The sequence below is a fragment of the Biomphalaria glabrata genome, chromosome 5 (genome assembly GCF_947242115.1).
Source record: "Biomphalaria glabrata chromosome 5, xgBioGlab47.1, whole genome shotgun sequence".
Classification (NCBI taxonomy): Eukaryota; Metazoa; Mollusca; class Gastropoda; family Planorbidae; genus Biomphalaria; species Biomphalaria glabrata.
The window spans coordinates 16,825,775-16,851,903 of NC_074715.1; the positions used below are offsets into that span (position 1 = coordinate 16,825,775).

Sequence of the window (26,129 nt, forward strand, 5' to 3'; positions counted from 1 at the left end):
AAATCATGGAGCTCTCCATATAGTTTTCTTTCTATTGGGGTGATTTGGGGCCAATGTCTTATACTAGACAATCATCTAGAGCTATACTTGTTGTTACTGAAGAAAGGCGAAGAAGACGGAAAGAAAACTTAAATAGACCGTCGGCGGACAACGGCTTGATCTGCATGAGATGGGGAAAAAATATGCATGTCGCAACTGGGTTTGCGTAGTCACGTCTTAGTTACATGGTCACGTGAAATAACGAATGCACTTATCGAAGACATTACTATTTTTATTATTATGTTAGTAACTCTGTTTTGATTGTTGAAGTAATCTCCCCTGACTTGGTGCTGCCACTGTGTTGGTTTTCATCGGTTTTGGTTTCGTCCTAAAATGGCAGCTCCTTAATAAAATAATCGTCAATAAATCCACCTCTATGAAGTCGGAATAATGGTCCACAGTATTTAGATACTGGTTTCCTCATCCATTAAATTCATTAATCTATATCAACGCCTACTTTTTCTCACATGCTAGGTCTAGATTTCTAGATCTATTTACTATTTATTATTATTTAGTATTTGATTTCCATTTATTCTAGTCCCCTCACCCAGTCAAACTGTCACTGTGTAGTTGTAGTAAGTAACTTCTGACATTAACTTAATTTCAACTTGTGTTAGGTTACATTACATTACAGTTCTGATTTGTATCGTGTGTGTTGCCAGAGGCAGAGAGTAATTTTCAATTATTACTAAATACTACCCTACTATAACTGCAGTATAATTACTAATACAGTTGTGAGTTATGTAATAGTAAATTCAGTAAATAAATGATAGAATCTAATGATCTATCAGATAGATCATTAGACTTAGATGCAGTACTAGTTTTTACTAGTAGTAGTATTACTAGATCTAAGATAAGATCTAGATTCTATGTCTCTATCTATATTAAGTATATATAAGTATATAGTAAGACCTATTTAGATTTTAAAATAATCTATCACTATCATCTAGAGCAAGTGGTAGTTTTATTTTAATCTAGATGTCTAGCTCTAGAAAATACAATCTATATACATATAGAATCTAGTCGACATCATTGTAACAATAGTAATATATGTAGATCTATATGAATATGTGAATATAAACTTTGAATTTGAATAATTTTTTCATAGTCACTTATAACGATAGTAATAGGTCATAGTAGAGAATAAGAGCTAGGCTAGTCGAGCCAAAGACATCTAGGATCTGGTCTGTTTAAGATGTGATCCATGTTTCGCAATTTTTTCTCTAAAAAAACTTTCTTTCCTTTGAATCCTATGCGAGGCCCCCATCTTCCAACGAAGACATTTAGCGTTCTCCATCAGTGGTCAGTTTAGATGGCCTTGTTGCCTTCCACATCTGCCCTCAGCAGATGTATTTTCTTCTGGTCTCAAATCTGTATCCCACAGCAAAGTATCTCCAGCTGTCTTGTTCTGAAGCTGTCTACAGCCAGGTGCTCTCTTCTATGTCCGTTAAAGAAAGTTGGTACCTAAGCTGGTCTTAAAAGCGTTTTTGTGGGGCACCCCTGCTACGTCGACAATGACTTAGCAGAGTTAAAGTTAAATTAACATGACTAGATTAATATATAATGGATATGTGTAAGGTGTAATTATTTTCTATTTTGAATAAATGTCTGTAATTTATAAGATGAAAAGATAACTAATTATTAATTTTAAATTTTATGTTATCTAGATCCTTTATGGATGATGTAGTTAATATTGTACTAGTATACTAGATCTTGTAGTCCTATAAATGATGAATTTCCCTGAATAGTTAAACATTGTTAGACTATTGGAAAGAAAGTTTAAACTCATCAATTCACAATAGTTATGAAATGAGAAATATATTCTTACATTACCTTCTTTCATGTATATTTATGAGGTTGTAAATTTAGTTGTTTTTTGAAATTTTTTCTAATAAATATATTAAATGTTTTGTATTTTGCAGATCACTTGGCACTGAATTCTAACAGGAAGTAAATGTATTTAAAAAATGATAAACATGAATAATATTATGAACTTAATTCCATCACATAAAGAGGAGAGTACATTACATCTACCCTGTTTGGGACGGGTTCATGTTGTCAGTGACAGAGAAGGACGATGCTACGCTTCTATAGTTCTGGCCTACTGGTTATATGGAACCTTTGCTCCTTTATTTATCATTGTTAAGCCAGCTTATGAAGATGGTGTTATCTCCTGGTTTGTAGTTTATGGTGAGACCATGGTCACATTAAAAAATTAGATTTTTTATATCTGTTTAAAAATAAAAATGTAAATGAAAGCTATTGAGCTATCACTTAGTGTTTAATACCAATGAAACTTTTTTTTTCTCTATTTTTTTAAATGATCTATACAATTTTTTAAATTGAGCTATCAAAGCCTATTTGTATAGCGTAGTAGGCTACATATCACTTCACTCATATAAAATATAATTAATTCTGTATTGATGTTCAATAAAAAGAATTAATTATAACTATCAACATATTTGGAAAAAAACATTTAGCCTATGTTGACAATCAATAAATATAAATACACATTTTATAACCAGTGAGATACACAAATGATGGTTATAAAGTTAAGTTATTTTAGGCATATATATATATATATATATATATATAGAGATTTATCAATGTTTGATTTAAGCCTTATGGAATATATATCACCATTGGAGTTCAGCCAAAATTTGTGTAAGACTTCAGCACCCTGAATCCCTAAAACTCTATTCAAGAAGTTCTTGTTTCAAGAATAGGAGGTAGTGGTGGATAGTCAATTGTGGGATCCACCAATCTATGTGTTTGGAAGAATAAGACCATGCTGTTGGTCCTAGTATAGACCAAATTAAATATTTGTTGATTGTTGTCTTGGAAATAGGTGAATAAAGTTGTCAAGGACATTATTACTATGAGAAAACTTTTTTTTTTTCAGGATATTATCTTGTATCTGCTTTATGTCTGCTATCATTTTTATCTGCATCTTTAAAAAATCCTGGAAACATTCCCAGTTATACAGGAACCGAAAATGAAGGTAATTCTATGAATTAAATCATAAAAATCCTTTTTTTTAAAAAATAAAATCAAAGCTTATCTCTTGCAAGACTGATTCATTGTTTTATTTTTTATTTATTTTCTTATTAATTATTTCTTTTAATCCATTGTTATTATACAGCCTGTCATGTATTTAATTCTTTTAAGTTTCACAAGTAACTGTCATAACAAAATTATTTCCTTAAAAAAAGTATTGCCAGCAGGATAGCTTCATTCATTTATTTAATTTTTCTCCATAGCAGACACTAAGTGGAATAAATGTAAAGTTTGCAACCAAATGCGACCTCCACGAGCACATCACTGTCGTAGGTGTGGACATTGTGTTATGAAAATGGATCATCATTGTCCATGGTAATCTTTTATTTAAATTAACTCTTAATCTTGTCAGTCTACAGAGTTTTATAATATCTCATGATGCCAGATACTTACCTTTTATATATATACTTATATAGATATACATAGTAATAAATTGAAGGGAAGCAACTCAACGAATACAGATATTTATTCATGGGACATCACAAAGATATAATAACAATATCTATCTTGCGTGTAGCTTCTTCATTAGCTCTAGACTTGGGTGGAACTTTCTTCTTTAATGTCAAGATTCCTTCTTAGTCTAGTCTCTAACAGTGCGCACCTACAACACTTCTTAGATGGGAGAGTTATATATAGAATTGATAATTGATTTTAGGGAAGATAAAGGCTGTCTTGCAGAAGTTCAGATAACAACCAAATGCAAGAATATAGATACCTAGGTACAACTATCAACAACATACTATAATATAGTGAACACTGTCAAAACCTTTTACACCATAATTCATCGACAACTCTTCTATCTTAGAAAGCTAAGAAAATTTAAAATTGACAAACAATAATTAAACTTTTCTATTCTGCAACCATCAGCAGTCTTATTAACTTTGCCATCACCCGCTGTTATGGTAATACTTCACTGGTACTAAGATATAGATTAAATAGACTAATTAAAAAAGCATAGAATATCAGTCAAACACAGCTACCATCTCTTGAATAATTTTTTCATGAAAGATGCCTTTCCAAAACACACAACCTGAGACAACCTGCACCCATTAAACCTCTGTTACATCAGATATGGACGAAGTGGTCATCTCCTTTCCATTAGGACTAAAACAGAAAAATTTAAAAGCTCCTTTATCCCACTTTTGGTCAGAGTGTTGCAAAGTCATCTGTCGTCACAGAGAAGTACATAAACGTCTAATTCATAAAGCGCTAGTTGTGAATGTGTATGTGTTTCGTGTGTGAATATTGTTCATATTTGCATCTATGTTATTATTGTTATAGTAGTTACGCTGAGGTGGTCAGCTGTAGCCAAACTGAATTTTCATTTGTTTGGACCAATAAAAATTATCTTATCTTTATATATATATAAATTTTCTAACGAATCGGGTAAACCTGTTGTCACAGTATTTTATACTTGATATCAAATATCAATATGTCTGCTAAATGGGTAAACCATTTTCACATTGTACTTTCATTTTCATCTCAAAAATTTTTTTAAAAATGTTAAGGTAACATTCGCAATGTTTGACATAGATGATTTATTTCTATTTAATCTTTACAGGATCAACAACTTTGACATAAATCATTTATTTCTATATAATCTTTACAGGATCAACAACTGTGTTGGAGAGAATAATCACTTTGCCTTTATTCTCTTATTGCTTTATGCTTTTCTGCTGAGCTTGTATGCTTTTGTCTTGGTCATGCTACATTTCTGGGTGTTTCCTAAGTGTGTTAGTTGTGACAAAGTAAGTTTTTTTTGTTTTTCATATAGTACACAGCATTCCTGCAGCCTCCTGATTTTTCAGGAGCTCATGGAAATCTACTTTATAACTTTATAATAGCTTTAAAACATTTAAACTTAATAATAGCAGTGAAGCATTCAATTTTTACAATACTGATAGCAGTAAAGCATTCAAACTTAAAAACAGGGGTGAAACATTAACCTTTTTATATTGGTGAAACTTTAATAGCAATAAAATATTTAAACTTAATAATAATGAAACATTCAAACTTTATTACTGCAGTAAAAAATTTAAACTTTTATGATAGCAGTGAAACAATAAAACTTAATAATAGCAATAAAACACTTAACCCAATATTAGCAGTGAAACATTAAAACCTTATAATAGCAGTGAAACAGTAAAACTTTAAAATAGCTGTGAAACATTTCAATTTTATAATATCAGTATATGATTTAGACTTTATAATAGCAGTAAAATATTTCAACCTTATTATTGCAGTAAAACATTTCAACTTTATAATAACAACAAAACATAAGAGCAGTGAAGCATTCAAACTTTAAATAGTTAATATTAAAAATAATTCATAAAATAGATTTCCACTGAAATAGTTAATTGATAGTGTATTGCAATTTTTGTAAGTAGATTTTAATCAACTCCAATAGTTTAGAAAAGAAATATAGATTTTTAAAGTTTTTACAGATTTTTAGTAGAGTCAGTTTACCACTACTTTTTTTTTTCTCAACCAATCAGATAAATTTAATTTTCTGATTTCAGAAAAAAAAATATTGTAAATTTATTTATATGAAATTAAGCCAATAGTACAAATCTAGTTTAAAATTATTCTTTTATATGTTGGTTCTTAAATTTATTACTAAATGTATGTAGAGTTTGTAGTTTTTCCACTCCTGAAATAGAATATTTTACCTGGACATCTCAGAATGGTGGGGGAACCCTGAGTTCAGCCTTACTATATACCACATTGTTTAATTCATAATCTTCGATTATGAAAGTTGAATCACACATTAGGATATTGCATCTATGTATATCTAATATCTGCTAGACTTTGGACTGTTGCTTTAAACATATCAGTTTGACATACAATATGAGCATTATTAATAATGCTTAATAATAATAATAAAATTAATAATAATAACAATACAAATGGCTGAGTTCAATGTTAGGCAGACTTTGCAACAAGCCAACTGCTGTAATAAGAAGCATACACTTTCTGATGTATTTGCTTGAATGTACATTGTAATGCTTTCTGTTAAAACAACTTACTCTATTTTATAAATGTGTGTCAGATGGTTCTTATGCTTGTTAAATATTTGTATTCACAGGAAGTCTTTTACATCAAACACAGTATCTGGTTCATGTATCTTGAGTTCATTCTGTCACTACAGATGATGTCCTTAATGGGCATACAGCTGTTTCAGCAACACCTTAATGTCCTCAGAGTAAGTGAGCTTTATAGCAATCAAGGGTCTCAATTTTACATAAGAATTTGACCTCAGCACTTCAAATAGCCGTAGAAAGGGTTAACAGTGACTGCATGAAAAATTGTTGTGATAATATTTGGGGGTAAAATGAATTGAGGGTCAAAGTGGATAGTTCATTATCCTTTGTCAAATTTACTTTGATCAGGTGGTTTAACATTACAGGAAAAAGTTGTTTTTTTTAAAATTCTGAGCATTCAATCATTTGAACAAGTCCAGCTCGTTTAAGAGTGACTAATTCATTCTACTGAAATCATTTGTTCTACAGAATAAAACCACACTGGAAACTATGATGGACCCCAGGAGTACCTTATAGTAAGTTCTTATGTATATCTTTTACTTTTTTTTTACTTTTTATGTATATCTTAGACCGACTTTTAAAAAGTATATGTACTTCATTTTACATTCACTCTAACTGTACTGGGTTGGGATAGCTGAGTGGTAAAGGGTCTTATCAAACTTTGATGCTTGTGTACTTTAAAAAAAAAGACAAAAGTATTTATTTGTGTTAAGACAAAAGTATCTATTTGTGTTCCCATGTACACCTGATGAAGTGAATGTAGTTGATACACTTTCAGAGCTTCCAAAACGTATCTAGCCTTCAGAATGTATGACAGAAAGGTTGTGGGGACCCTACAAATGCAGGCTGTTGTAAAGTTTTGGTTTCAAACATTGTGATCTATGGGGCAGATGATGTTAAGGTCATCTGTTTCTATGAGCAGGGTGTCATGTGGCCAGCACAAACCAACCGCCTTTACTTTCCCCAACTTAAGTCGGGTACACATTAGAGTTGGGTGGACTCAGCCCGCCCTAAAAATCATGAAATTCAATGTTCCAGTCTTTACGGAGTCAAACCCAAGAGCCCAGGTTCAGAAGCTAATGGCTTAACCACTCAGCCCCCTAATACAGACTTAGATTATAATAAGATCATTTGTTAAGGTGTAAACTGGAATGTTGTATTTTGTCTATTTGAACTAATGGAATAACTTCTACTCTGTTGCCAGTATTCAAGGACAGTGCTCTCAGTCATATAGGGAAATCTGTGGCCAAGGTCACCCGCTGTTCTGGCTGATTCCTATAGGGAAGAGAAAAGCACTTCCAAGTGACACTCAGTACTATGTATGACAAGGTCATGGCAGTGTGGACATTCTCTAGATATGAGGCCACCCACGGCTAGACACTGAAGAACATCTAGCTTGTAGCACAGTGTACACAGCTTCTGTGTGGGCCAGAAATGTGTTGGTTTGATTTTTTTGGGGGGGGGGGGGGGATGTAGAGGGCCAGAAGAGGACATAATAGAGATACATATAGTATAATCTGATATTTATCAGCACTCAGATGGGTCTGACATAATTCTTTCCAGTTATCCTGTGCTTGATGAAATGAGGTTTAAGTCTATGAATGCTTTAACTAAGTACAAATATTTATATGTAATTATTATATGTATTATAAATGTTACATGTAATTTAAAAAGTAATGATTATTACTATGTATAAAAAAAAATATTTGTGTGTTTTTACTTTAGTTTATTTGCATCTGTGATGCATTATATCATCATACAAAAAGTCATCTAGAGGTTAAAGTAAATTATTTATTGATGTATTTACATTTTTTTTTGGATATCTACATTTTATTACTAGGTCAGTTCAGGAGACATTCTGTGGGCAATACAATAACCCAAAAATTATGAATTGATAATTAATATTGATATATTTAATTATTTTTTTTAAAGACAGTTCATTGATAAAGCTATTTAACTATTACTGATAAAATAACATATTGTGCTTAGACAAATTCTCAATGTTATACTCTTTGAAGCTAACATATTATGTTAACCAGTTTTAGATTATAATGTGATAACTAGCTTAATCATTAAGGAACCCATAGGATACTTACATTTTACTTGTGAAAATGAGTTGATTCACATTTATTTTATGTTACATTAGAAAAAAAAAGTAGTTTTTAGCTGGGATTTTATTTTATTTGCTTTATTTATAATAAGTGCTCAATAAATCTACCAAATAGGAGTGTGGACAATATTACAAAAAAACATCTCTTGGCATAAAACAATTATCTTTTTTTTTCCCCTTTCCTGACACTGGAGTATGTGGCTTTGAGCATTTTTTAACATTACGATGAAGCTTTCATTGTATTTCTCAATTACTTTCCGAGTGTTAGCAATTGAGAATCAAAGCTTATAGTATAACCATTAGACTTCAAGAGCAGAAGAAATCTTAATGTTGATTACTTAGCTTATTTACTTAACTATGCAAAATCATTTGATTATATTAAAAAATGTTGTAATTGTTGTTCTGTATTACACATCTATAGTTGTTTAATCTGAAAATGAATCAAATGTTAAAATAGTTTTAGCCATTAGAATTACTTGGTGAAATGTTAAGTGTGTCATCTAGAACTACTTCATTAGTTTTACATATATACACATCTCCTACTTACGTAGGTAAACTGGTTTGGTGCCATGCAGCAATCAAGATTGCTTTTTGTATATGTATTTATATTATATATTTTATATATGAATGTGTCATTAATTTTGGTTAGATTGTATACAGGTTGTGCACTCTTCTAGTTTCTATGTACTATTGCATAAGATCTTTGTTTCTTTGAGTGCTCTTTTAATTTGATAGTTCTGAAATATTTTCTCCATTATGTTGTTACAATGTACATTGTTACTCTTGGATATTCTCATAGCTTAGTTTTGATTGCAAAATAATGTATTCTTTTGAATATTCTGCTAGTCTTTTGAATATTTTTGTTTTTATCTTGTATAGCTACACTAAGGTCTAGGCCTTTACAATTTAGATTCAGTAATTTATATTTTTTTCTTATCTACTTGGAAAGTTTGGATATGAGCCCACACATTTTTCTCTATCATGATTTTTTTTCCTATTATTTTCATTTTACAAATAGTCCAGAAGAGAACATTCTGCAATTTATTTTTAGTTCTAATCTTTTCATTGAAGTCTATGGTAGTTTAAGCGAAAAGAGAATCTAAATCAACACTGGCTGACAATGGTTACGTCTGCGTTGGATGTGTAAAATACATAGGTTGCAGCAGTGGGCTGCTTAGCCACATCGAAGACAAACCTTGTATAAGGTAGATTGAAGTAGAAGAGTCACAGGGTTCGAGCACTCAGAAATTTGTGAGAAATTCAAGTATGATTGGCAGCAGTAACTACAGAAAGTCTGTTCAAAAAGTTGATTATATCTCTTAGGGTGAGCCTTTCTACTTGCCTCGGAGAAGGTCTCAAAAAGTTTGTGTTTGACTCACATTTTTACTTACATTGGAACTAAAAACAATGTTTCTCTAGAGAAGTCTTGTTGATTCAGTTTATGTTCAGCAAATTTGGGCTGAATATCACCTAATAAGATGTGTTGTAAATTCTATTTAAAAACAAAATTAAATTTATCCATTTGAAAAGAAATGCTCATTTCCATCAACATGCCTATTTCACAGACATTCTGTGTATATCTCAGTTATCATGTTAGAAATCTTTGTTGTACATCTTTGATATTTTAGTTGTCCAAAAAGGGGCATTGCTTTTGTTGTACTATCCCATTTGATATCATTTACAGAACTCTACCCTCTCTATATATCCTAAGCTATTTTCTCATTTCTTCCTTAGTACATTTCTGAGTTCAATTAGTGAACTTTTGTCCACTACTTTCCCTCTTGTTATACTGCCATCTGTCAAGTTTATTAACTTACATCAATATGGAATCATACATGATTATTACTTGACATTCCATGCACTCATAAACTAGATGTGAGGTCAAGAAACCATGCTTGCTAGAGACAATAAGTTTGAATAGAAATATACTTAGTTTTCAGGCTACGCTCTTTTTTTTTTTTTCAAATTTTTTTTTTTTTGTTTTTGTATTAAAAAAAAATTAAATTACTTATAAGTATAAAAAAGTATACAATCATTCTGTAAAACATTGTTAGTTTTGAAAAGGGGGTTTCTTATTTAATTTCTTAGCACCAAAAAAATTGTGCCATCAACGATCAATTTTTATGCTTTTTATTTTTTATTAGAAGTGTTGCTAAATATAAATGTTCCTGTTTAATGGAAACAAGACAAGTCTTCCTCAACAAAGTTTTGTAGGGTTTTTTTATTATTCAACATTCAGTATGTGACATTTCTTAAATGGTTTCTATATCCATACGCTGTTTGTTTGTAAATAAATGAAAATACTAAGTATGTTTATTTTTTGTTTTTTCATTTACAAAATTCAAATTTAGTGTCTGCTTTATTATACTAGTTCACTTTTTGTCACCATTAGATGTATCTGTTTCACTTTAATGACACAAGATGTCACTGGTCACATCCCTGAGTTTAGTCTACATTGGACTTTGCTAAAAAAAAAAAACACAAAAAAAAAACAAGTTAGACAATGAAGTAAATGTATAATTTAAATGGTTTAAAACATTTTTTTAATATCCAGTGACTGAAGACATCACAATATTTCCCTTCAAAAAATACTTATAGGCAGTGTCTGTGAAATGATAGACAATAGTGACCAGTCAGTCCCTTGACCTCCTGTACAATGATGTCATTGAACAAAACAAAAGATAAGGCTATGGAAAATAATTTTCAGATAAAACGACATAAACAAAAAATCGATTGATCTCATACAACTGAAAAAAAAAAAAGAAAATGCTGTTTGAGAAATATATTGTTTAGTGTCTATAATTATCAATTATCTTGTTTTGAATACTAAAACTGCCCAACAAACTAATAATTAAATATTTATGAGGGTTCATTTTTGTAATCAAAATTTTGTACCAACATTATGGATCACTTAACCAGCAGAGCTGTGTACATGATCACCTCATTAAAAATACTCCAATTTTAGCATATCAGATTATGAATGTATTATTGATATGTTGACCATGCTTTATTGGCACACATAGTGCACCTACAATCTAAGAAGTGAGTATATTTTACCTTGAACTGCTTCCTCTAATTCTCTCATTACTCTAAGGACTAATTCATCATAAAAAGGCAGAGCAGCTATCTGCACACCTAATGGCAGTCCAATGTTTGTGATCTGCAAATAGACACATGCTAGTTAAAAGAGGCTTTATAAATTCATAAACCTGATGGAAAAGAAACTAATTGCTTGATACTAAATTTAAGATGGTAAACTGGTATGCTCAAATATTATTATTGCTAAATCAAATTTCTTATAAATCTTATACATTACAGAAGATAATTATGTCCTTGGCGTGTCCATGTGTTAATCTAGTTGTGCATGTTAATTAGAGACTTAAGCTCTGCTAAGTCATAGGTTTTAGTTAGTTTTCAATTATAACCAGGAATAAAAACAGGTGTCTGAAAAAATGCAAATACACCTATTTCCTTTGGAAACAATTAGGTGTATCCCTAGAGATGAATGAATCCCAAGGGTAGAAATAACATGGAGGCACATACAAGGAAAACAGAAACAGGGATGTCCTCATGTAACTTGGTACCGCACCTTCATGGAGGACCTCAAAGGCAGTGGACACCAGCTGGGAAGAGGCTGCCGACATTACAAGAGACTGTGGCGCATGAGGGTCTAAGTAAATCTAGTGAAGACTTGTGTAAAACATGGAGGCAGAGAAAAAGATTCAAATTTTTATGGAGTGTTTACAACAACAAAAAAAGGACATCCAAGGGGAAAAATCAGTGATTTTGTTAGGCAAACATTATCCATGTTGATATGATCAATCTGTAATCACTAATTAAACTAAATCTAAAGCTAAACTCTGAAACTAAACAAAAGTTTCTTAAGTTTTTACATGTTTTTCTCAATAAAGAAATGTAGCATCTCTGATTTATACCATGTTGTTTATAAATATAATACATGAATGTTTATGCCAGTGCTAATTTTTTGTTTAAATTATGAAATTAATTATATTATTAAAAATAAAGTTATTTATGAAAAAATTAAATTAGAGTCAAACATTTTAAAATATTTCAACAAAATGGAGAAACTTTAAATACAGTATTACCTTTGGATCTAATTGATCCTAGTGAGAAAAGTAAAATACATATGAATGAGGTGATTTTTTTTTAAGTCACTAAGCTACAATCTCAATGCAAGCTACTTCTGTTTCAACTCTATTGACAAAAATGTTAGTAGGATATAATATTTGTTAAATCAGTACACTCTGTACTCTATGACATTAAAACAGAGATAATCTTTATAGTAGAATTGAAAGTTTTAATTTGTGAAAGACACAAAATGTTAAGCTTGCTAAAATAATCAAACAAAGTTTTTAAAAATGGGAGATTAAAAATAAGAATCAACTTGTGAATATTTGGAAATGAATGGTGGACTGAATTATTTGTCTATTCTACTTTCCTTAAAAATAAAGAAGTTCAGCCAGAAACTAACAAACCTGACATTCCATGGATCAAGAAAAAAAAGGGGGTACCACTTCGGACCTAGCAATCTATGGGGGCAGATCTTATCTTATATAATACAGACATTACTTTAAAAAAGAAGATGATTATGTGTATAATGATGATATAATGATATAAAGCTCAGCTGTTTCTATGTCTGATGGTTAACCAAGGTGTCATGTTGTCTGCACAATGACCCATCAATTTTACTTCCCCAATATATACCAGGTACAAATTAAAGTTGGCTGGACTCAGGGGCATTGTTAATAATCTGCGTTCGAAATTCCAGTCTTTACTGGTATTCGAACCACTTAGCCACCTCGCCCCACAACAACAAAAAAAAAACAACTAACTATGCTGATTCAGAAAATTGAGAAATATGAAAAAAAAAAAAAAAAAAAAAAAAGAGTAAAAATAATTAAGTCTTGTATAAAATGAAAAAAATATATACATAAAAATAGTGTCTCATTTTATGAAAACTATTTCCACATCAACAAAAAGTAGCTATCTAAAAATTATTTACCTCCACAATTAACCTTTCCAATTTAGTTGAAACCTTGTATTTCATAGAATTCTTTAGATTTTCATTGTCTGATTTCTCCACTTCTGCTACAGGGACACAACCAGCTGGGAAGTCCAAGACATTGAATAATGTTGCAAAAGTTAAACAGCCTGCAATAAACCAATAGAATTCGTTTTCATTATGACTGACATACACATAATACCTTCTTAACCATTGCAATCATATATTAGGAATTTAAAAAATGAGCTTAAAATTAAATTGCAAATTTTACCAACTCAAGGCCACATTAATTCAATTAAAAAACAATGTAAAAGAATGGACCAGCCTCTCTCTTACATGTTATAACAGCTGCTGACCGGAAATTGTGGAGACAGTGAGTTATATAAGCTTTGTTAATTCCAATACAACATAATTTGACCCCCATGCAACTAGCTGTGTATTGCAAACTTGCAACATGTGCTTAATAGCACAGATGCATCCATGACAGAAAGTCATTTGCATTGAGATAATTTTATTTTTTGTGTTATATAACTTATTCAAGACAAAGTAATTGAAAAACAAACTTCACTCAAAATGTATGAAGTGCGCAGATAAATAAATCATTAAGGAAAAAAAGCCAAATATGATTTATACCTTTCATCTCCAAGACACATTTTTGTTATAAAGTAAGTATTAGGTAGAGGTTTAAAAATGGATTAACTGAAATGAGTCTCAGTTCAAGGGAAGGGTCACAAATAAGCCCAGTTGCAAATACGGATTGTTTGGCAGTGGATAATTTAAAAAATTTGTATAAAACCTTACAAGAAACATCTAAATGAAAAATCAGACAAAAACTTTTACCAGTAAAATATTTTTCATTTCCAAGTTTTAAAGCTGCAAAAGGAAGAACTGGGCAAAGTAAAGCATCAATTTTGGCTTCATTCCATTTTTTCATGAATCTAAGTTTAAAGTCCTGTTTCATGACATAGAAATAAATTACTGAATCAAATTCTATAAATGAAGTTTTAAATACCATATACAGACCCATACACTACCGAAAGTAGCATCCTAATGTGCAGTGCTCAATGTATCCAATAATAATAATAATAATCTTGTTTTATAATTATGCATTTCAAATAACAATACATAGATAGAACAATTTACACTATAGCACACAAAATATGCATTCATACCCCAGTTATTTTTTTACATTACATGTGAAATTAACATCAAATAGTAAAATGGTTTAAAAGTTAATGATAAATATTGGAAAAAACTTTCAACCAACATGATAAAATATCATCTGCTGAGATATTTACTAAGCCCTTTGTATACTGATGGTAAAGGCCACCAGTCTCAAGTCTTCTAACTACACTATACATGTCAACATTATAGCATGAAAAATAATCATTAATTTCATTCTTAAAACAAGACATGCATCCAAATAAGCTATCATTATAAAATAATATTGAAGGGAATTGTATCTCTACACTTTCTTGCATTGTCCACATGATCCCCTCCCCAGTTCTGAGTAAATCAAATCTGTCAACAGAACTGCTTTTCTTTTATTTGAATGATTCAGATTGTCTAAAACAATAACCCAACATGCTTGTAAAAATAAAGTTTTTTTTTCTTCATAATATCAGACAGGTTTAAGCTTTTCCAATCGATGAAAATGAATAGTTCATATAGCATCAATTCAAGAAACCAAATTATTTAAACAGAACCAACAAAACAGAAAAACTACCCCAATGTTTTTCATCAAATTCCACCAATCAGTCACAGTCCTGAGGAGCAAAAAAAAAAATGAAGAGGTTTGCCAAAATTTATATTTAGAAATGCATGAAAATCTTGATCCCCAAATAGAATTTCTTTTCCTAGGTTCACTATACTTGATCTGAATATCACTGAATATAATTTATTAAACAGAACAACTTACTCTGGATACTTGATGGCCATTAGATCAGCATCAATAGGGTTATTCTGAAATAGAGCAAGCCGTTTAGCACACAGATATTATTATTTATAAACTGTCTTTTACTAATAAGATCATTCAAGATATATATAATATTTTAAATATAATAAATTATAATAAAACAATATAATGCAATTACCCAATTAATAATAAATTATTTACTTGTTAGGTTTTGTGTGTGGTAGCAAGTGATACAAAATACCTCTAGCAATAAGGTTTACATAGAATCTAAGAAACAATTCTATTAGACAATTTTGGAAACTTAACTACATAGTACAATAATCTCTACGTAATAGATGCAATATAAATATTTTTTAATACATCAATTACTTTTTTTTACTGAAAGGTAACATGTCGGAGTAACAAAATGAACTACAATACATTAGGAGCAATGGATAGTCCAAATTAATTTTATCTTTTACTGTAAGACAGTTCCTAGTCCAGCCAGCTTTAAAAGGTACCCAGCTTCTGTTAGGTAAAAGAAGTTGTTCATTCTATAGGGCATAGAAATAGGTAACTCATATAAAATTCCTAATTTTAGTTAGGGTCTTAAAGCAAAGTCAATTAGAAAAATTATGAAGATAGGAAAAAAAAGTGAAACTTACCATGAACCTGTAGAAGAAAGAGAAAAGGAACCTAACAGGGTAATGTGTGAATGGTGTATAGAAACTGCTCCTTAGACTTGAGTCAACTTTATCTGTGTACCTGTGGATATATGGTTTAACTTGCTGAAATTAAATACTAGAAATAAAAAGAAAATAATTTTATCAAGGATTTATCATTTGTTGATGTTGATTTTTAGTAAACTGAATTGATTACCGGTATCTCAGTGTTTCCCAAACTTTTTCCTTAACGGAACACTTCGTGCATTCTGAATATTTAGAGGCACACTTTGCTTATTTTTTAGAGTTAATCATTCCAGTAGTTCAGAACAGCTATTCAGGACTCGCAGAACACCAGGGTTCTGCAGAACACATTTTGGGAAACACTGGATTATCTATATAGAAGCTAAATACATGTTAGAATAAAAGGATCTAATGGTACATTAAGGCATCTTCAAATAAGCAAAATTATTTTAAAATGTCTGGCTGTCAATAGCATATTTAGATGGTGCTTCTTCAGATTAGAAGTTTATTTATTAAGGAACTTTTCAAAAGGTTGTATTTGTGAAGGTTAATCTTTTTCGTGCAATGAAATATACAAAGTTGAATAAGGGATCATACAATTGGGCATTAATGGCCTTAACATAATATAATATGATAACAAAAAAAAAGTGTCCAATTTAACAACTACAACTGTTTGAATGACAAACACACAGATAACAATGAATGTCCTGAGAGTTTGAGCCAAGTAATGCAGGGAGGAACAGTTTTGTCAACATCATCTTCAGGTCAGGCGGGTCAAACTTGACAACCTTAAATTTTGAACAAGAATAAAAACATCTATTTTTTATTACTATTAATATATTTTTTTAATTATGAAAGATTTTAATGAAATAAAGGTAGGATAGGAAGTGCCAGATTTTTCCAAGCACATACTTATTTATTGCACAACTTTCATAGAAAAAATAAATGAATAAATTTTTAGATGTGATCTGCTAATTATATCTAAATTTAGCGGAATTCTGGTAAGTAGAATTGGAAGATATTCGAAGTGGTTCTCACCTTGTGGCCACGAGCTTCAAGCAATGTTTTAGCCAGCAGTACAGCTCTTTCAACTGCTGGTGTAGACTTTGTACAACTGTCCTCTATAAAGTAGCCAATTTGCAAAAGCCTATTACTTTCATATTGCTGAGATATAAAATATATGAAAATGTATAAAGAACATGTGAGAGAAAACACACAACACTGTAGCATTAGGTGGTTTACCAATTTACTTAACATTTAGTTTACACATTATGTCAACAAAGCATGCAAGGGTAGGCAACCAATGAACAGAAATAATCCATTTAACCTGACATTAGAACATGAAATGTCAATTACTACCATACATTAAAAGCTACCTCCAGATTATTCAAATTAATTTTAGATATTAGATTTTTGAAAATATAATAATTATCATATTTGTTATAAAATTTTAAAACAACATGAACTGTTTGAAGTAAATACTTGTACTTGATAAAAAATATAAATACAAAATCAATAAACAAACTTTGCCGCCTTTATCTCCAAAGTCATGATGTACAAAGAATAAAAAAATTTTATAAATATTTAAAGAAAAACTAGATCTTAATGTATCGATACTTAAAAGATTAATGAGCCACTATTTGTAGCAAATTTTATTCTTCAATGTTGCAAATGGTTAATAGACTTTCATCAAATCAACCGAACATATATGTGCCATAAAATGTAATAGTTATGTATACAAAAAGAAAATGAATAATAATAATAGTTTAATTTATAGAGCGCTGCTAACATAAAAAATGTAGGCTTAAGACGCTGTGATAACATTACAAACATAAACATGAGAGCTAAAATAACAAACTAATCTAAAAAAGTTTTAATGCCATAGAGAACAATCCTAGAAGTAATGTGTGAAGATTCAAATTGAGGAGAAAGTGTCATTTTTAGACTTATTAGACTCTTCAAGTTGCTGGTGGTGATATGGAAATGCTCGAGAAAGGCTGGATTTAAAGGGATGGAAGGCGGGGCTACAGCCCAGGGGTCCTCCACAAGATATGGGCCCCCTCAATCTGACTGTACCAGGTAAGATTAAAATGAAAGATCTCTATCTTGAGAGGCAGTCAATCAGTTCTGTGGTTCTTGATCTATGTGACTCTACCAGGTAAAATTAAAATGAACATGATCAAAATGATGATTTAAAAAAAGGTCATACACATAATGTAATTATTTTACATACCGCTTCATCAAAAGCTAATGGGGTCACTCTACAATCCAACTCAAAGTGCAGTGGCACACATGTGGCATGCATGAAACGTACAAGCCCCTCAACATTACGGGACAACGGTCCGACACAAATAGGAACTAAATTGGACATTGATTGTTAGTAATTAAATCTAGTGAGTTGCTAAATAAATTTAAAACACAAATTCACAGGTAGCCCTTGGGGGTCAGTCATAATTAGACATCACACACAAACTCACACTTTGAATTAACAAACATGAGAGCATTATTATCATGAACAGATTTTTGTAGGAGAAAATGAGAACCTTGTATGTATCTTTGATTGTGCTCATTTTGAATTACGAATTTCACAGAAGTCTGGCTATTGAATAACATGTAACAAAAGCTGCTTTTCTTTTTTAAATCTCAATTTAAAAATGGTTTAAACATAAAAGCATTTAATATGTATATTTTAATTTGAGTAAAAAAAATAATAAAAGGGTTTGCTTTAAGGTGTGAATATTTGAAAGATTTTCAAATGTGTTTTGGGCTACCTTTTTCAATTTTAATTTAAAATATATTTTTATATATGTATGTGCATCACATATTTAAAAAAAAACAAAATGTCTCACTTTCAACAGACCAACACTGGTTTTTGGACCTCTGAAAAACATGGTAATGGTCATGGTAAAAACTTATTTTCGTAACAACTTTGAGGTGTAGGATCTTTAAATTTTGTTTTTCATGGCCATCTTCTGAATTAGTTCTTTAACCCATATTTGCTTTTGAGAGAAATGTATTATGTCTTTCATAGTTAGTCACTCTACTGCAGATAGAGGTATGCTGGGATTTCTGCGACTGTTGCAATTTTTTTTTTCACATTTAGAAGATCTCTTCAAGACAGGTAATTATAACTTTGCTGCACTACATGCTATACAAAAATTGATTGGATGAGAGGGGGGGGGGCTTATTCACTAATATTATTTTTTTAAGTTACATCTTTTTCTGACACTTGTCACTTACTTTTTTCTTGTCCTGAGAGAACTGTTAACCCTTTATGGCTGAATGAATAATATCAATAACAACTCATTAAAACCCCCAAAAAATGTCTACATGTCTATGTAAATAAGATGACTCACAATCCCTAATAACAATGGTAGTTGGTTAGTGACATTATTATGCAAGCAAATCTGGAATGTGATTAGTATGACATCATTTTTCAATCATTTGGGAAGCTAAAAATAGCTCATAAGGTTCTAATCTGGTGACTTCACATTCCTAGATGGTTCCAAAATGTTCTTGAAAATGACAATCTAGCCAACTCCATAGAGTTGTACATTGATGATTTATTTCAGGAGTCTAGCTATGGGTTTATTGCTCCATTCATTTATATAGAGTAATTATTATGCTGATAACTTAGTATTAAACATGATGTATGTTTAAGAGTCTACCAAACTCTTGAATACAATAAGTAAGCTAGATAGGAGAGGTTTAATGTGATAGTGTGAGTTAGTTTATGATTGTGTCTACTAATAATGAGCCAATGATAATTTTACACAGCAAATGATACTACCTTATCCTACAGGATGTTGGCTTGAAACCGCACACACCACAGAAATGAGCTGGTATTCTGATACCCCCAGAGATGTCAGTTCCAACTCCAAGAATAGACCCTTTGCAGGCCAACAGTGATCCTTCACCACTGGAACCTCCACCTGGAGATCTACCAGCAACAAATGGATGAACTGTTGTGCCATAAATTGGATTTGATGATGCAAACCTAGTAAGCAATAAATAAAACAATTTTTTTAATGTTAGCTTTTACCGACAAAAATAGTTTTATGTATGTTTTGTTTTGTTATTTCAGACCTTAATTACTACATAACACATCAATGGTGGATTCTTTACAGGAGTTTTGTGATCAGCACAAACTCAAGAGAGTGCTTAAAGCCTATTTTTAACAGCAACTTACGATTGTAAGCCAATCTGTGGTACATTTGTTCTTATAAATGGAATAGCACCTTGAGATTTGAGAACCTGATAGTATTAAAAAAAATACAATTTTATTAATATGCATATATTAATATGTAGTAACTCCCAACCCTTGAAATCTGAAATGGGTTTCTCTTCCATTGACTTCTATATAAGTTTAATAATGTACTGGGCTTTTGAATCTCTTTGAATCATTATTTTTAAAAAGAATGAAAATCTCTAAACCAGTGTCTTTGTAGTTACATACATCATATCATAAGACTGGCTAGATTACAAGTTTACAAAAGTATGACAGATACTAAGTCTAAATTAGAATTATTTCTAAATTCCTACCTTAACAATAACAGCATCTTTCACCATGACATTAAGATTGAGACTTAAACCTGCAGTGGAATCATGGGACTAAACAATGGACCAGAAGGAAAAAAAAGTAAATAGAATATATAAAAAATACCATTCTTAAAAAGCACTGAAAGTTTGAATGGAAAGGAAATTTTTTTAAAACTCAAAAAAATTTGAACAGAAATTAACAGTAAAATTAGTTTTCTTTTCATGCAATTCTTTTTTTTTTTTTTGTTAGTGGTTTTGAAGACACAAAGACTTACCTTCACATGAATAATTTCAGTTAAACTAATTGGAATGCCATAAACAGAATAGCGTCTGATATTTTGTAGTTCTTTTACTGAAAGGGATTTTCCCTGTACACTCAAGTTTTTACTGGAACATTCACTTTCCTTGTTACTGAAGCAGGAAAATAGTTTGGTGTACATCTGAAAAGATAGATGAACTTAAAAAACAATCATTAGTGTAAAGTTTGGTAACTATGCATGGATATGTGTAGGACATAACTTGGATATGTGTAGGATATGTGTAGGACATAACTTGGATATGTGTAGGACATAACTTGGAGATATGTGGGACATAACTTGGAGATGTGTAGGGAGCTTTACTTTTTTACTATAATTTTTTTACAAGGCATTTAATTTTATTCTTTTTAAATGCATCACACTTTTAAATGAACATATTGCCGATTTTGTAACTTTTACAATTATTATTTGTTGGATAAAAGATCAGGGGATGAAATGCCCAGGGATGAAGGGACTGAGGGATGAAGTAACCAGACACCCATTGAATCTTTTTTTAAATCACATGTAAGTTTGTTTGTTTTTCTTTCAGAATAAATTAGTAAAAGTATTTATTCTACTGTAAAAAAATAAAAAATCTGACCTGGTAAAAAATTGATCCTGAAGTTGGAGGAGCAGCTAATAAATTAGTTTCTTTGACAGGAATAGTTATTGCTATGGATTCTTTCTTGACTGATGTCCTTTTTTCAAATTCTTTTAACTAGTAGGCCAAAACAGAAAAGATCATTTAACAATAGAAACTAAGACATGAAATAATTTTGAGCCACATTTTCCACTTAGGTGTAGTAACCTAATGATCTTCTTGATTCTATAGGGGTGTGAGTTATGTCTTATTATACAAAATGTTATACAAAACATTTTTATATATCATATAAGTTAAAAGACTTCTTGTATTAAAATTTACAATTTGCTATTGCTGTATCCTTCATCAATGATAGCAAATGAAATTCAAGCCACAGACAGTTGACAAATCCTTCTTCTTCTTCTAGCCAGCTTTTTGGGGCTGAGCTGTGAGCTCTTTTGCAGACTTTGCCAAGAAAAAATAGTGTGCTGTTCTCTTCAGTTGTTCAGCACTGCTGTACAGGGTGTTGGTTATGTCGGGCTGTAGTAGTAGTAGGGTCTGGCTAAGGTGGATTAGGAAGGGGCATTGAAAGTTGATATATTTACAGTTTCATAAGGGTGGGTACAGTGTCTACAAAGGTGGAGTTGTGTGGAATTTATTTTGTTAAGATGGTAATTCAACAGAGCTGTGTCCTGTTCTTAGTTGGAAGATTGCTCTTTGCAGGGGAGGAAATTAATACTGTCCAGTTTGTTAGGGAATGGTCATTTCTTTGTACATAGCTCTCATTTGACAATCTAAAGCACACCTGAAATGACCAGTTGTCCTTAACATGGCATTAAATTAATTTGAATGCTGTTCAAAGAACATAATGTAATTAATAAAAAGGGAAATACTAGTTCTCAATACACTGACATTAAAAGTGAAAAAGGCATTACCAAGACAACATTATAACATATAATTGATATCTAGTAATATCTAGCGCCTGAGTGGATAACAATTTTTTTCTTAAATTTTTCCTAAAATAAGCCTACAAAAATTAAACTTTAAATCTTTTGGTTTGTTAGCCAGATGTTCTGGCATACAGCCACCACATTCTGTAAAATAGTTTGAAATTAAAAAAATGAAATATATGGGTTAATATCAAATATCTAAAAATCAAAGAACAAAATGAAAGATCCATTAGCAATATAACTTTCAATAAATTTCAACTTCAATTTCAACTTCAACTAACTGGAAATACTATAAATCTATTAAAATACATACATCAAGAGGGATGAAGTCAGCAATCCCATTTAGATGTTTATTACAGTTCAAGGCCTTGGGGAAAAAAAAAGAATATTTAAAGTAGTACTTTTTAGTAATAATTAGTATTTAATTTTAATTTAAAAATACTATTTAAAAAAAGGTTTCTAAAATTTGATTTCAAGTGAAATAATATTGAATAATCTGCAGCATTTTCTATTTATTGTAAAAGAAAGAACAATCATTTACCTGTTGCTGGAAGGCATTTATGACCATTTCTGGCATCAAGATAGAGTCTTGAATTTCATTTGAAAGGTCACGCAACGTCATGTATGGAATGAACATATTTGGAGAAGTCTTTTTAAGAAAAAGAATAGATATAAAAAGTTTTTCTTTAAGAGAAAGTTCTGAGACAACCAGCAAGAAAAAAATATAAACATTTTGGGTTGCACATTTTGTAATGAATGCAACTAATTTTGTTTATTTAAATATAATTTCTAAATATTCAATATGTTTGAAAGATTTGAAATAGAAACAAAGGTTATAAAATATTATATAAAATAAAAATTAGATTTGTTTTAAAAAAAGGAAATCATGTCTTAAATTCTGCAACATTACATTAGCTTAGATAATAATGGTTGTATCTGTCAAAATGGAATTTTTTCATATTGTTACATTATACGTATTATCATATAAGTTTTTGAAACAGCTATTTTTATCTTAAGACATAATTTAGGAAATTCTGCACAACAAATAATTTCAAGCCTCATTAACCAAGAAACTTTTTTTTGACAATATTTGCCTACAGTTTGAATTAAACTTATTGCCTTCTTTTAACATTTTGAACATGTATTATCATAAATTAAACATTTCAACACTCATCATGTACAACAAAAAAACACAACAGTAGTTTATTGAAGTTGTTAAAAAAAAATTCAATTGCAACCTTGACATCTTTTAATTTATGAGTTAGACTGTCACATCGTTGTTTTAGAGACTGTTTACGTTTCCTGATCTTCCAAAGATTGGCTAAAAAGTTGATGTGCTGTACTCCAAGATGAATGAGATAAAGTAGAAAGATGGCTGCCACAAATCTTTTTCTGTATTGTTCTGGGACATACTGAAGTAAATTTATTTGGAGACTAAAAGATGATTTAATAAATGTAATGCATTGTGCTATAATACATAAAACACTAAACCATAATTTACAAATAGAAAAACAAAATCTAATGAAATACCCAGAAAGGCACAAAAATAGAGGGACATTTCTTATTCCATACGCTAGAACGAATTTGTACAAGTGCTTCTTCTTCCTTAGAGAATAGAAAGGGTTGCATGAATCAGCCAGGCAAACCAAAATGTAGCAGAGCAAAGTCATTGATTAACATGCATGACTAGATTGACACATGAAATGCATAGGATGTAATTATCTTCTTTTGTGAAGTAATGTCTTTAAGAGAGATAGAAGTGTGTAGCTGTCTTGCAAGAGTAAGAGACAGATATGAAATAAATCATAAAGATTTTAGGGGTAGGGAGCAATGTTTTGTAACATATGCTCACAGCCTTATTGATTCAAAAAGATCTGCTTAGCTGCTAATTACTAGATCAACTAATAGGTCTAGTACTAATACTGCAATTAGTTTGATAATACCGTACCTAACTTTTATCTACTTTGGAGAATTAGATATTGGTATCTAATTTAACATATGCTACTAGTTTGAGTAACTCAGTAAGAACATATCCCCATATAATTAGATCTAGGCTATAGCCTATAGTATTAAATAGCTAAAAGCAGAAATTACCATTAAAATTAAATATAATAATTATTCTTATGAATGATTATCTGATCATTATCAGTCATTTTAAATTTTATTTCATTATCATAATTGATAATATTCATGATCATATGTCAATGTCCGATTAAATTATCTTATTATGATTAAAAAATATGATAGTAAATGAGTCAATTTTTTTTTTAGTAAATTACTGTAATTTAGTGTAAATCATTTAACATTAAGTTACATTAATCATTATGATTATCGTATTGATACACAGTTGATAGTATGATATTTAACTTACTAAAAGTTTACTGTGTATGTATGATAAATAAATTTCGATAGCCTTTATCGGCATTATATAATGAAACACCATTATTAGGTCTAGATATCTAGATCTATAAGAGATCTTCTAGATTCCTTTTTGACGCTCATAGGAAAATTTGTGTACTGTTGCTGGCAACTAATTGAAATTTAATTTAAACATCGTTTCTGGAGAGTGGCAAAAAAATTCACAGACCTATAGATTCAACAAATATATTGAGAGGTAGGAGATCGCTGCAACAGAGATGCAGATGGGTAATGCGCTTACTTACTAGAATAGTCCTGTACTTCGTCTACTCTACATAATTCAAGAGCTGGACTCTTAGACTCTACACACTGCCATCTGAACCTCTAGATTTAGATAGATCTTATATTTTAAAATATTACGTTTGCCGAATATAGAAAAAAATATTTTCTATGAATGTCTTTGTCAGCAAACGTTAAAAGTTTGAATTCTTACAGTCCTAACACGGTGGATACGTAAACAACACAATATATTAAGCTCGACAGGGGTAGTTATATACAGTCCACGGATAATTGTCTCTGAAAATTATCAGTTTTCTCCCTTGCCATAAAACAGACACAAACACTCTTTTGTTCCCCTGGCAATCAAATCATTAAATAAGAACAATCTGATATAAACTTTGTCACATGTAGCCTAAATTATGAGTGAGTCTGGTGTGAATGTACACTTTGGTTTCTTATAGTTATAATGTTTTTTGTTTGGTGTAATGCACAAATTGTAAGACAAATTTCCTTACGGATAATAAAGATTATTATTATTATTATTATTATTATTGAGGGAAAAAAAACTGTTAGATAATAAAATCGAACATCCATACTGATTTGTCTTTTCATTGTTGTCAATTATAAATCCTTTCTTGAACCAGTTGCCCAGATGTTGAAGTCTATCCATCTTAAATTGTGGCTGCTCAACAGCACATCAGCAATCTCATTGATATAATAATAAAAACACCATGACCCTGCCTAGGAACCCTTCATCCAAGGATGATATTCTGGATAAGGCTAAACAATGCTGGTGTTAATGTCAATTTGGACGACGTAGGGCATGAGATTCGCCAATGGGAAGAAAAAACACTCCACTGACAAGGCTGCTTCCTTAACATGGCTCAAAGCAGGTCATCTCTACTCTGAAACCGAAGGCCTTGTTACAGCAATACAGGACAGAGTAATTAGGGCAAAAAATTACCAGAAGCATATCCTAAAACTCTATGTTGTTGACAAATGCCGAAAATGTGGTAATGTGGGTGAGTCAATTGAACATAATGGCAGGATGTTCAGCCCTGTCAGAATCTGCCTACCTAGGTCGCCATAACCAAGTTGCAAAGTTAATACACCAACACTTAGCTTTGACACATAATTTGATCTGTAAGGATACTCTTCCTTATTACAAATACTCACCACAAGAGGTTCTCGAGTCTACTGATCATCTGCTGTACTGGGATAGGCCTATTTTGACCGACAAAATGGTAGATTTTAAGCGCCCTGATCTGCTGTTCATT

The 26,129-nt window shown here is 30.8% G+C and overlaps 2 protein-coding genes across 5 annotated transcripts; one reads left to right on the forward strand and one right to left on the reverse strand.

The window, feature by feature from the left end:
• Positions 1-293: 293 nt before the first annotated feature.
• Positions 294-10,557, forward strand: LOC106064327 (palmitoyltransferase ZDHHC21-like). Of its 2 annotated transcripts, none has more exons than XM_056030443.1 (8): positions 294-614; positions 1,962-2,229; positions 2,942-3,040; positions 3,303-3,411; positions 4,706-4,844; positions 6,182-6,298; positions 6,606-6,652; positions 7,342-10,557. In XM_056030443.1, exons 2-8 carry the CDS (start codon positions 2,007-2,009, stop codon positions 7,460-7,462), a joined length of 855 nt encoding a protein of 284 aa, XP_055886418.1. In that variant the 5' UTR covers positions 294-614; positions 1,962-2,006; the 3' UTR covers positions 7,463-10,557. The 2 variants fall into 2 exon arrangements, with proteins under 2 accessions (XP_055886418.1, XP_013078289.1); XM_013222835.2 differs by having other exon boundaries at positions 297-614; positions 3,300-3,411.
• LOC106064326 (fatty-acid amide hydrolase 1-like) lies at positions 10,450-26,115 on the reverse strand. 3 transcript variants are annotated; one of them, XM_013222831.2, is made up of 21 exons: positions 26,029-26,115; positions 23,454-23,627; positions 22,757-22,864; positions 22,529-22,582; positions 21,287-21,403; positions 20,665-20,829; positions 20,393-20,461; positions 20,040-20,104; positions 19,641-19,847; positions 19,091-19,128; positions 18,084-18,208; positions 16,889-17,014; positions 16,541-16,638; positions 15,830-15,929; positions 15,189-15,232; positions 14,997-15,036; positions 14,111-14,222; positions 13,271-13,419; positions 12,354-12,371; positions 11,305-11,407; positions 10,450-10,712 (listed from the first exon to the last, which is right to left on the reverse strand). In XM_013222831.2, exons 3-21 carry the CDS (start codon positions 22,850-22,852, stop codon positions 10,693-10,695), a joined length of 1,746 nt encoding a protein of 581 aa, XP_013078285.2. In that variant the 5' UTR covers positions 22,853-22,864; positions 23,454-23,627; positions 26,029-26,115; the 3' UTR covers positions 10,450-10,692. The 3 variants fall into 3 exon arrangements, with proteins under 3 accessions (XP_013078285.2, XP_013078284.2, XP_013078287.2); XM_013222830.2 differs by lacking the exon at positions 26,029-26,115 and adding an exon at positions 24,587-24,765; XM_013222833.2 differs by lacking the exons at positions 12,354-12,371; positions 26,029-26,115 and adding an exon at positions 24,587-24,765.
• Between the last annotated feature and the right edge of the window lie 14 nt (positions 26,116-26,129).

Coding starts and splice junctions, on each gene's coding strand:
- LOC106064327 (XM_013222835.2), top strand. CDS start 2,007: ATGATAAACATGAATAATATTATGAACTTAATTCCATCACATAAAGAG. Junction 2,230..2,941: donor CTCCTGGTTTGTAGTTTATG/GTGAGACCATGG, acceptor TTTTTTTTTCAG/GATATTATCTTGTATCTGCT. Junction 6,653..7,341: donor GACCCCAGGAGTACCTTATA/GTAAGTTCTTAT, acceptor CTCTGTTGCCAG/TATTCAAGGACAGTGCTCTC.
- LOC106064326 (XM_013222830.2), bottom strand. CDS start 24,658: ATGGTGTTTCATTATATAATGCCGATAAAGGCTATCGAAATTTATTTA. Junction 19,848..20,039: donor CCACAGATTGGCTTACAATC/GTAAGTTGCTGT, acceptor ATTGCTTACTAG/GTTTGCATCATCAAATCCAA. Junction 13,420..14,110: donor AAATGAAAAATATTTTACTG/GTAAAAGTTTTT, acceptor GGTTTATTGCAG/GCTGTTTAACTTTTGCAACA.